The sequence below is a fragment of the Phyllopteryx taeniolatus genome, chromosome 9 (assembly GCF_024500385.1).
Source record: "Phyllopteryx taeniolatus isolate TA_2022b chromosome 9, UOR_Ptae_1.2, whole genome shotgun sequence".
NCBI classification, from domain to species: domain Eukaryota; kingdom Metazoa; phylum Chordata; class Actinopteri; order Syngnathiformes; family Syngnathidae; genus Phyllopteryx; species Phyllopteryx taeniolatus.
The window spans coordinates 8,901,911-8,913,958 of record NC_084510.1 but is presented as its reverse complement, the minus strand read 5'-3'; the positions used below and the strand labels follow the sequence as shown (position 1 = coordinate 8,913,958).

Here is a 12,048-nt window from a genome sequence, read left to right as displayed (position 1 = left end):
ACGTCATTAACCGGACGCGGATGCTGCCGAATAAATGTGACTTTCGGGCTAAAGCGCAAGTGGACGTGTGTTTACTCCTGAACTCAAGACAGAATTTCAACACCGCTGCGTTACAATCTGAAATGTATACGGTTCGTTGCAGGCAGGATTGCCGTATAGTCGCATTTAAGATCCCCTGCGCCAGTGTACCTAATGAGGTGGCCAAAGGGAAGGAAGGAATTTAATTGTCATAGTGTCATATAGATATGCACTACAGACTACACACACTCAGAGTCAAATATTTCATGACTTTTTTTAATACAGGTACATCTCAATAAATTAGAATATAGTTGAAAAGTTTTTCTTCAGAACTCATAGAGTGATTAAACACTGAAGTGCTTTTCAGAGGGAAAATTCCAGCCTAATTTCTACATTAAAAATCACTTTATTTCTTGAACTAATTCATTACTTCGTTTAACGTTATACAACCCCAATTCCAATGAAGTTGGGACGTTGTGTTAAACATAAATAAAAACAGAATACAATGATTTGCAAATCCTGTTCAACCTATATTTAATTGGCTACACTACAAAGACAAGATATTTAATGTTCAAACTGATAAAATATATTGTTTTTAGCAAATAATCATTAACTTAGAATTTTATGGCTGCAACACGTTCCAAAAAAGCTGGGACAGGTGGCAAAAAAGACTGAGAAAGTTGAGGAATGCTCATCAAACACCTGTTTGGAACATCCCACAGGTGAGCAGGCTAATTGGGAACAGGTGGGTACCATGATAGGGTATAAAAGGAGCTTCCCTGAATTGCTCAGTCATTCACAAGCAAAGATGGGGCGAGGTTCACCTCTTTGTGAACAAGTGCGTGAGAAAATAGTCAAACAGTTTAAGGACAATGTTCCTCAATGTACAATTGCAAGAAATTTAGGGATTTCATGATCTACGGTCCATAATATCATCAAAAGGTTCAGAGAATCTGGAGAAATCACTGCATGTAAGCGGCAAGGCCGAAAACCAATATTGAATGCCCGTGACCTTCGATCCCTCAGGCGCCACTGCATCAAAAAACGACATCAATGTGTAAAGGATATCACCACATGAGCTCTGGAACACGTCAGAAAACCATCCATCCATCCATTTTCTGAGCCGCTTCTCCTCACGAGGGTCGCGGGCGTGCTGGAGCCTATCCCAGCTGTCATCGGGCAGGAGGCGGGGTACACCCTGAACTGGTTGCCAGCCAATCGCAGGGCACATACAAACAAACAACCATCCGCACTCACATTCACACCTACGGGCAATTTAGAATCTCCAATTAATGCTTGTTTTTGGGATGTAGGAGGAAACCGGAGGCCTTCTGGAAGCCTTCTGGAAGCCCTTTCTCTGGACAGTCAGTCAGAAATTGAATTATTTGGTCAAAATCAAACCTACAATGTTTGGAGAAAAGCCAGCGCTATATATGAAGTAAAGAACCTCCCAACAATGAAGCATGGTGGTGGAAATGTGAAGGTCTGGGGCTGCTTAATCACTTCTAGACCTGGATGACTCCATTGTATCTTAAGAATATCTTGTGAATTTCCAGGCGTATTAAGAAATTGTTGACCAGAATCTCCTGCCATTATTCAGGGAGTTGAAGTTGGGGTTGAAATGGATTCAACAACAAGACAATTAATCAAAGCATTCTAGCAAAAGTGCAAAGGAGTGGCATCAGAGAAAGAGGATTCGTATTCTGAATTGGCACAGTCAGTCTGGACCTTCATCCAATTAAAATGTTGTGGCAAGACCTGAATAAATTGGTGCATCCCAGATGTCACTCCAACCTCTCTCAACTGGCTGAGTTTTGCAAGAACTCGTGGGCAAAAATCCCCCTAAACTGATGTTAGAGACTGGTTAGTGATTACAGTTAATATCCGGCTGAAGTAATGGTTGCAAAAGGAGGCGCCACAAGCTACTAATAGAAGGGTTCACAGACTTTTGCATGAGCATAATTATCCGTTTTTGTGGGGGAGGGATAAATAAACATGTTTGTTGGGTGAAATAATGAAAATATATCTCTTTACAAAATGGGATTTGGATGTGTTTAACAAGGTCAGTTGAATGTTTTTCACAAAAAGAGTGACCATGTCAGGAGGGTTCACGAACTTTCAAGCAACACTATATCAATAGTGTAAACCCTTATGTTTAAAAGAACTTGTATTTGATTTCATATTTTCAAAGATTCAAGAATACATGTTTTGATACTCAAGGTCCCAGATTAGCCTAGGTCTCAAGACAAAAGGATAAAATGAGACAATATTCAAGAAAAGAGTTTTTTTAAATACTTATTTACAGTTATGAATGTGTTCAATGTTGCAAATTTCCCTCGTGAAGTCCTGTTGTTGTTGTTTTGTAGGTTGAGGTCTGCAATCAGTGTGTCATTACTAGCAGTGGTGGGAAGTAACAAAGTACAAATACTTGGTTACTGTACTTGAATATATTTTTCAGGTACTGTATCTTTATCTTTATTAATTTATTGTTCTTGGGGCTTTTTACTTTCAGTCCCTACATTTGAAACAGACAGTCTTACTTTCTACTCCTTACTTTGTCAAAATCCGCTTGTTACTTTTTTCAACCTCCAGGGAAAACGAAAACATCTTAAAAAATATATATGTAAATAGTATTAGTAGTAGTAATAAGTCATGAACCAGGGAGCTATCGACCATGTCACAACAGATTTGAAGAGGCAAGATATTCCGTAGCCATCTCGTTTTGGGAATTGTTTGATGGAGTCAGTTACAAAAATGATTTCAGTCTAAAAAAAAAACATACAGGTGAGCTGATTTTTTTCAGTTATTATTATCATTAGCTATTTTAGCAATATTTGTTCTTGTTCCATTTTGCACATGCATGACCTCTTGTCAGTTCAGTCATTATCCTATCAGAATTTAGCTTGTAGCAAAGCTATGTGTTATTTTGTTGTCCAAGCACTATACAAGTTAATAAAAGAGCTAACTAATTTGTGTGCAGAGAACTTTTTGTCACTGTGTTTTCATTTTAAAACAGGTCTTGCAATTGACAATGAGAATTCATTTTTACTTTAAAGTATATATCAGTCTATAATTCCTTACTTTTTCTTCGAAAGAAAAGTAAAGGAGTTGAAAAAGCTACTTCTACCTTTACCAGAGCCTTACACAGGTAGGCTATCTGTACTACTACTTAAGTAGTGATTATTGTGTACTTTTGACACCTCTGATTAGCCTACTAGTCTCTGTCATGATGAACGTCTCCCTCTAAGCATATCCTTTGAGTCTATGTGACAAAGTTTCTGTCCTACACTGACCCCAAGGCGTGAAGTCTGCAAAGCGCAACATTGTTCCCGGTGGGCTCGCTTTCATCACTGCGGGCCTTGAGAGGAGGTGATGGAAGTAGGGCACGACCAAGTATCGCAATGCCCAATAGATGTTGTTGAAAGGAGAACGCTCTTCAGTGCACTTAATGATTTAGCATGCAGCGAATTTTCATTTAAAACTATTAGAACATGGAGCTTCCCCAATAGAGAAAGGAAAGGAAGTGTTGAACCTCCTAAGAAGAACTGAGCTATATCCAGAACTATAGCCTTGAGCGCCACTGTCTGCTCTGTTACAGGTGTACTTCACTTGACCAGTGAGGGGCAGCAATGCATTAAACACCCATTCTGCCGAAAATCAGGAGGACGAAAAAGAAGAAGGCCCTGCCTCCCGGTGGCGTTTTTAAGAATCCCACGAGTTGTCCTGGCACGACATGCCCTGCTCTAATATTACGAGGTCACGCGCCGCTGCACTCTGATTAGCTGTTGTATCCCGGTAGAAGCCGCCCTGCTGCTTCCAGACGGGAAAAGATGGACTGTTTGTGTTGTGACTTATGTGTGGCGGCGTTAATATGTTTCCCACTAACCCTAACCCACCCTAAATCCTAACTTTAACGCATCCTAAACCGCCTCCGCACCAACCCTAGCCTTAAACCGGACCATAACAAACTTATTTGTTTTTATTTCGGACAAATGTGGTACACATTTGGGATCGTCATTTCCTTACGTCTACGTAGCCTACCCTTCACGCGATGCAGGAGCCAATCATGTTGCAGAGGGGCGTGTCTTGCCAGGAACGCGCGTTGGACTCCGAAAAACGCCTCCGGGTGTACTTACGTCACCAAACTGCGACATCAGCGCATAACAAGCGCCACATTTTTTTTGTTGCGCCTAATAATTCCGATATATTCGGCTCAACATCAGAGTCAAGTTTGAGATAAGAGATTAACGTATTCAGGGTACGTATACGCACGGATAAAGCGTAGTCGGTATCGTTTAAATAGAATGTTCACTGGACACTTACCGGTCTGAAGGGAAGCTTTCCAACACGGAGCTAGCTAACGTTAGCTCCCTCTGAATTCGTCACACTTGCCGTTGGCGTCAAACCCACATTTTATGTGAATAATCTTTGGAGAATAATAATGAGGTCAGATCCTGACTTGACATTTGGTCGTTGTGTATTGCCCTAACTCCTCAATTTGTGGTCTAGTTATAGTGAAATGCTGAATATCCCCTAGAATGGAATATGCAAATGTGTAATACTGTTTTATTTTATGTTTTGTCATTAATACGTAGCGAGGAAAAGTGCTTTGCGTCCTAGCATATTTGGCTTTAAAATGCATCAAAGTTTTTCTGCACCTGTCAAAATTGCTACCTACATTCTGGATGATGAGAGGCCGGATGAATGGACAGTAGATGACTGTATTGTTCCTACCAGGTATAGAGCAGGAATTACTGTAATGCACCATGAGTTTATTTGGCACCAACACCGGATTTGGAACAACGGGAACTGGTGTTTTTGGAAGCTCAACGGCTGACACTCATAATCCTATGAAAGTAAGTAAACAACATAAACTGGTGGCTAGACGTTGATTTCTTTTCTGGTAGTGTTGAGAAACAAGTTCAAATATTGTACATTTTTGTTCTCTCTCTCAGGATGTTGAAGTGACTTCCCCACCCGATGACAGCATCAGCTGTCTAGCTTTCAGCCCCCCCACCATGCCTGGGAATTTTCTCATTGGAGGATCCTGGGCTAATGACGTGAGTAAATTAGGGTGTTTCAGTTTCAAGTGTGTTGCAAGGCAGGTCTTACCCCCCAGTCAGCATTTATTTGTTAACAGCGTCTAATATAGAGAATAGGGACATTCGCTTGTTTGGTTTGTCATTAGGTCCGGTGCTGGGAGGTACAGGACAATGGACAAACTGTCCCCAAAGCTCAACAGATGCACACGGGTCCTGTGCTTGATACATGCTGGAGTGATGTAAGTCTTACCATACAGGACAGCTAAGGACGCTCTCTTGTAGATAAATAGAAAAATGTTCAACTTGCTTGCTTTTTATCCAGGATGGGAGTAAAGTGTTCACTGCTTCCTGTGACAAGACAGCCAAGATGTGGGATCTCAACAGCAATCAAGCAATGCAGATTGCACAGGTAGTATGGGATGTACTTTGTATCCACTATTTGGATCCAGTGCACTATGTGTTCACAGGCTGGATTTACACTGCTTGGTTATAGAGACACTACTGATTTTTATGGTCCCAGGTTGCAAACATCTGATATCCATGGTATCATAAATCTAAGAAAAAGGCATAGATCTGGATATATACAGATTGGAATCAGGCCTCTTCCAAATGTAAAATCTGATATGAATCGCATACCTGTCAATGCAAGTGCACCCTAAACGCACAGATTAATCAATAGATATGAGCTTGACGTCAGGTTAAACTGCTTACAACATACAAGGCCTTCACAAAAAAACTGAAAATGTGGCTAGTTAACACCTATAGCTGCCAACACTGCCAAAAAGACAAGTATGTTATGTTGTCTTTTTGTTATGATCAAAAAAATTATGGTTTTATTCTCTCTTAATAGTATAGTTTGATTATGTATCCTGTATTATATTGTCTTGTAGATGTATTTTACTGCTTTTTTACATCATGGCCAGGGGACTACAGATGAAAACTAGCCTTCTGGCTAATTCTGGCTTTTTTAACCATGTGTACTTCATGTGTTTTCTGAAATTGCATTGTCCCCTTTCAAAAATAAACTGATAAAAAATACTGTCCACCAATTGATAGCATATTCACACCCACGTCTGCCCAAAAAACACAACACATTCAAAAATCTAAAGCGAAACCATAGTATTCGACATGATGTAAATATGGTACATTAGAGGCATGTCCACCATTTATTAGGCACAATCATTGCTGACAGCGGCCATCGAGTAATGCTGATATTTACCACATTTAAATCACTGGGGGGTGACAGTCAGCCCAGGCCAACCAAGTGGTATGTAAAGTTTAATATTGTATTGTTTTTTTGTTGGTATAATTGTATTCATCCATGTTGTCACTACCCAGTGTTGAAAGCTGCACATGTGGGTTGACTCATGTGTTCCAGCACAATAAACACAACCCTATCAGATACGTGTCTCTTGAAATCTACATGGAAATAGTAAAACATATGTATATATAGATATATATATGATATACTGTAGGCGTTAAATTGGAATTGGGCACTTGGACCTGCAGTGTAAATCAACCCACAGAAGTAAAGAGTAATCATCAAATTCTCTCCTTTCTCACTCACATCTATTTAACTTCACAGCATGATGGCCCAATCAAGTCGATTCACTGGATAAAAGCCCCTAACTATAGCTGTGTCATGACTGGCAGCTGGGACAAAACACTGAAGGTGCACTCAACCTCGTCTGTGCTTTGAAATGCATGCAGTACATTTTCAACATTTCATACATGACAGACTCTTCTTGTTTTTTATTCCAGTTTTGGGACACCCGCTCTCCCAATCCTATGATGTCTCTGCAGATGCCAGAAAGATGTTACTGTGCAGATGTAGTATGTTGACTAGAAGGATTATGCTATATATTCTCACCTCACAGATGATGTGTCTAGTTGGTTTTCTAGGTGCATCTCAATATCTCTGCAGGTGTACCCGATGGCTGTGGTGGCCACAGCTGAGCGGGGCCTGATTGTTTACCAGTTGGAGAACCAGCCGTCCGAATTTCGCAGACTTGAATCTCCTCTTAAGCATCAGGTGAGTACTTTTTGTCATTGTTAAGGAACATGTAATGAGTATGCATAGCTTTTATTTAACTCCAAAATGTAATATTCCAAATGTATAATTCACTTTTAACTCTAATATGGCTTTTAGCACCGCTGTGTGGCCATATTCAAGGACAAGCAGAACAAGCCAACTGGCTTTGCACTGGGAAGCATTGAGGGACGTGTTGCTATCCACTATATAAACCCTCCAAACCCGTAAGCATCAAAACTACAACTTTTGTTTTGTTTTATAATAATAACTCATTAACGACTGTAAACATTGTTCCATTGACATGATTAAAACCATTGTTGATGCTGTCAAACGTGCAACCTGTTTTCAATCAGAGCCAAAGACAACTTCACCTTCAAGTGCCACAGGTCTAATGGAACCAACACAGCCACCCCACAGGACATCTATGCTGTAAGACATTAATTTTTACTATGGTTTACATTACTAGACGAGATGGCCGCCACAACTCACTTCACTGCAGGAAGCTGCAGTAAAGAGACCTCACCTTTTGAAATGCTGCTGTCTGCTGCAACCAGGTCAGCATTGCGAGTGAGAATCTGTTCTCAATTGCGATACCTGGAGAAATAAAGATTAAATAAATAAATCCCATGAAAACAGGCAACCTGTAAACCACTCTGACAATGTCAATCAAAAACTACCATCATCATTATACAGGAACATTGTTTTTTTTAAGCAGGCAGTCCTTCTCAGTGAATATTAATATATTCATATATATATTTATTTTAGACTTGCCTGGAGTTGAATTCTTGTAAATTGAATTTTTAATTTAAAAATGTTGTATTGCTAGAATTAAATTTACATGTACCCATTTTTGCAACATTAATTGAATTTGTTGTGTACATTTGCAATCAGTGGCCACCTTTCTCAGAGTGTGTTGTAGTATACTATGCCATAGAAATATTAATTCTTTATATTTTGTTTTGTTTTTGTGGGGGTCTACATAGTGCAACATGGCCTAAATTTGATATCTTGATTCACCCCCCAATGTCGATATTTGATATGACTCAATATTTATTGTATTAATGTTTATAAACGTATAAAACCGGACCAGACCAAATGGGTTTACATTAGAAAGTAGGTTTATTTAACAATCATAAACAGCGGAAAAAAATTAATTACTTTCTCTAAATTATTTTATCGAAACCCCCCCAAATTTTTTTTTAATGAAAAACCCAAGGCCGAAAACGGAAAGCCGAAACACCCAAATAAGTTATAATGCCGATTATTAGTCAAATTAATCATATAGGGCTATGACTGCAGAGCTGTTAACCTATAGAAATTCAGGTGTGACTTTGTTTAACGTGCTTCGTCTTGAGGTGATTTTTTTACGGATATGCCTGTTTTATGTCTTTTATACGGTTGTTTCCAAGTGATAGACACTAGTCGCTAGCATCTTTTCCTCCATGTTGGCAAGTTTTGCGGAGTAGTGAAAAATATAGAAAATAAAATCAATGATCCCCTTTTTCCATAGGGATCATTAATACAATAACGATCGAATCGAGCTTCTCGATATATCACCCAGCACTAGGTCTTCGCATTGAGTACTGTACTGAGGTGACCGGTGAGAGATCACTTTTAGTGCTAAAAGTTCATCCCGCTATATAGTAATGTTGCAGTTGTGATACAGTAACTTGACGTTTATTTTTATACAGAATATCCCTACCATTAAGCATAAACCTAATGTTTGTTTGCAGTTATTTTCTTAAAAAGAAGTTAAAGCTGAAATATTAACAGAGTTTTAAAGGCAGTAATATACATTGTCTCATGTGGCACATTCAAGATTCTCAAATCAGATGGTGTCATTATTATAAATACGGACAATATATGGCACATACTGTATATTAATATGCATGCAATTTATATGTATATTTATTGCCCATTATTTTAGGAAATGCATACATTGGAGAGTTGTTGAGAGAAATCAATAGTGAACGCAATGAAAGATAACTTCAAAATTGCTTTATTGAAGCATGAAGCTTGGTGTGTTAGCGAAGGAATGAAAGCAAATGGCCAATACGGGTTTTCTTTTCTAACCAGGTCAACGCTATCTCCTTCCATCCTGTTCACGGAACTTTGGCGACTGTTGGCTCAGATGGTCGCTTCAGTTTTTGGGACAAAGACGCCCGCACCAAGTTGAAGACGTCCGAGCAGCTCGACCAGCCCATTACAGCCTGCTGCTTTAACCACAATGGCAACATCTTTGCATATGCTTCTAGCTATGACTGGTCAAAGGTAAGATGTCTTGAACCTGATTGGAAAAAAGGTTTATTTTACTACACTAGAGGACTTTATAATGTGACTAATAAAAGTGCATTGAGGTCACTGGTGAGCGTTCTGATTTCCACAGGGTCACGAGTACTACAGCCCCCAGAAGAAGAACTACATTTTTTTGAGGAATGCTGCAGAGGAGCTGAAGCCTCGGAACAAGAAATGGTGAGAGGCAGGCAACAACTGTCCATTAGCCTGGATACTGTGTTCGCCGGATGGGATCCTCACTTCCTCTATGCACATGTGGCTTACACCGGGCCTTTGCGACCACCGCGCAGCCCCTAGCATGCATGGATATGAGTAGACACTCCGTTTTCAAGCCACTTCTTTACAAGCAGAGATTCTAGCAAACTGGTTCCATGGGAATAGTGCTTTTCACAAATGACTAAATCTCTTGGATAGCTTGTGTGGTTTCTGCATCTGTAGTGTGTACAAGCTGCCTTTGCACCTCTACAATGAGTGGATTGATAATGAAGCTTGCAGGTTTTTGAAAGTGCCTTTGCAGTGAGGCATATCCTCCCGTGCTAAATGTTGTTTGGCTATTTTTAAAAACATGATCAAAATAATGATAACATCTTTATATTATTATTATAATCTTTCTAAAATCATTGCATGTGAGCAGGCAATATTTGTGTGACAATCACCATTTTTGTACTGTTTATTCTGTGCCAAATGGGACATCATTTATTAAATAAAGAGCCTCTAATAAACTGTTTTCACTGACTGCCTCCCCTCCTGTCTTTTAGATTCTTCTTGCCAAGTTGCATCTGGTGTGGGGAAACGCAGACAACCAGATGCTTTAGGGAGCGTATACGCTCAAGAAAGACTCCTACCTTTCACCAAACACCTGTATCAGCTGCTGTGATGCTGCTTCCTGTCCATGGACCAATCAGAGGCCTACACAACCCAGTGCTGGTGACAACTGCTTGGAAAACTTGTCATATAAGTTTGCATACATACGGAGGGTTTGTAATTCATCTGGGTATGTTTTTCTTACATGTCCTATTTTTTTTTTACACCACTCCAAAGACTGTCCATTTTTAATTTGTTGTTACTCTGTGGTTTATCTCTGAATGAAATTCCTATGTAAAATAAACAAGTGCTTGCAGATACTTTGATTTGAATGCATTTATTACATCCGTCCAATCATTATAAATACTGCTTGTGCTGCTTGGGCAAGAGGCAGGGTAACCAGCCAATCACGGGGCACATTTAGACAACCAACTATTTGCACTTACATTCACACCCATGAACAATTTATAGTCTTCCATTAACCCAACATGCATATCTTTGGAATGTGGGCAAAAGCCTGAGTAAACCCAAGTGAGGGGAGAACACAGGAAGCCCTGAGCCAAGATTTGAACAATGAACATCAGAACTGTGAGGAAAGATGTGATAACCACTAGTCCAAACTACTGCCCATTGTGTTTATTCTAAGAGAAACTAGGTAAGCTCGATCATATTACTGTACTAAACCGACCTTGTTTCAGGTGTAAACCTGTTACTTAATGTAGTTGTCCCAAATGGAATCGTATAAATGTTTTGGCTTTTCACGCTTATGCTTGTGTCGTGCAAGTTGACCAGCAGGTGGAGCATGTTCTCTGTTTAGGTGTTAACTGGCGGCGTTCGGTTAGGTCAAAGACTTTTTTTTTTTTTTTTTTTTTTTTTTAAAGGACAAATGAGATCAAAGATTCTTCATACAAGTTGAATCCTTTTAACTTGGGTATACTCAGCTGTAAAAGTGGGGTGGGGGTTGCCACGAGGATATAAATGAGGTCACAGTGGTAGCAACAAAGGCCATGTGTGAAAAGTGAACTGGGTCATAGAGCACGAGGTGTGAATTAAATGCCATTTTATTGAGGTTATTAGAGTATCACCTCTCTGTGAGCCTGACCCTTGGTACTTAACAGTGGGACTCCAAGCCGCCAAGGGCGGCAAAATTTTTCTGCGGCTGCACTTCACCGTCTCCTCTTAATTTCCGTGAGAGCAACTGGCACCACTTACCTACACCGCTTGCATCTTTGGTGTTAAATGTAAACCCTCAGCCCATTGCACCGCCTTCAGTGTTTCAAGCAGCTGATTGAAAGCTGCGTACCAAACAAGGCCATTATTCATGATCCCGAAAGTGGACCTGGCTCCACTATCACAACATGGGAGATGGCTAAGAATAAACTGGATTGTCTAACTATACAAAACCCCGAAATGAGTGAGTTACAAGATTGATCATCTCTAGCATTTGTTCTCATTAGGGTCGTGGGTGAGTTTGCCCAGCTGACCCTGGAATGGTCAGCAGTCAAACACAGAGCAAGATTGATAATCCAGCCATCCATCCATTTTCTGTACCGCTTCCCCTCACTAGGGTCGCGGGTGTTCAGGGGCCTATCCCAGCTATCTTTGGGCGAGAAGCGGGGTACACTCTGAACTGGTCGCCAGCCATTCGCAGGGCACATATAAACAACCAACCATTAGCACTCACATTCACACCTAGGGCAATTTAGAGTCTTCAATTAACCTAGCATGCGTGGGATTTGAATCCTGGTCCGCAGAACTGTGAGGCAGATGTGCTAACCAGTCATTCACCGTGCCGCCAGATTGATGATCCATCCATCCGTTTTCTGAGCCGCTTCTCCTCACTAGGGTCGCGGGCAA

At 40.3% G+C, this 12,048-nt stretch overlaps 1 protein-coding gene across 2 annotated transcripts; it reads left to right on the top strand.

The window, feature by feature from the left end:
* The first annotated feature begins 3,707 nt into the window (after positions 1–3,707).
* On the top strand, positions 3,708–10,511 carry rae1 (ribonucleic acid export 1). 2 transcript variants are annotated; one of them, XM_061785894.1, is made up of 13 exons: positions 3,710–4,276; positions 4,756–4,874; positions 4,974–5,078; positions 5,207–5,299; positions 5,383–5,469; positions 6,646–6,732; positions 6,822–6,893; positions 6,985–7,092; positions 7,210–7,316; positions 7,446–7,521; positions 9,169–9,363; positions 9,479–9,564; positions 10,146–10,511. In XM_061785894.1, coding segments are annotated over exons 2-13 (1,107 nt in total). In that variant the 5' UTR covers positions 3,710–4,276; positions 4,756–4,784; the 3' UTR covers positions 10,147–10,511. The 2 variants fall into 2 exon arrangements, with proteins under 2 accessions (XP_061641877.1, XP_061641878.1); XM_061785893.1 differs by lacking the exon at positions 10,146–10,511 and having other exon boundaries at positions 3,708–4,276; positions 9,479–9,568.
* The last annotated feature ends 1,537 nt before the right edge of the window (positions 10,512–12,048 follow it).

Excerpts from the sequence above, each read along its gene's own strand:
- rae1 (XM_061785893.1), top strand. The coding sequence starts at position 4,785 with ATGAGTTTATTTGGCACCAACACCGGATTTGGAACAACGGGAACTGGT. Across the intron at positions 6,894-6,984 it reads GATGTTACTGTGCAGATGTA|GTGTACCCGATGGCTGTGGT; the intron begins GTATGTTGACTA and ends ATATCTCTGCAG. Across the intron at positions 7,093-7,209 it reads AATCTCCTCTTAAGCATCAG|CACCGCTGTGTGGCCATATT; the intron begins GTGAGTACTTTT and ends TATGGCTTTTAG.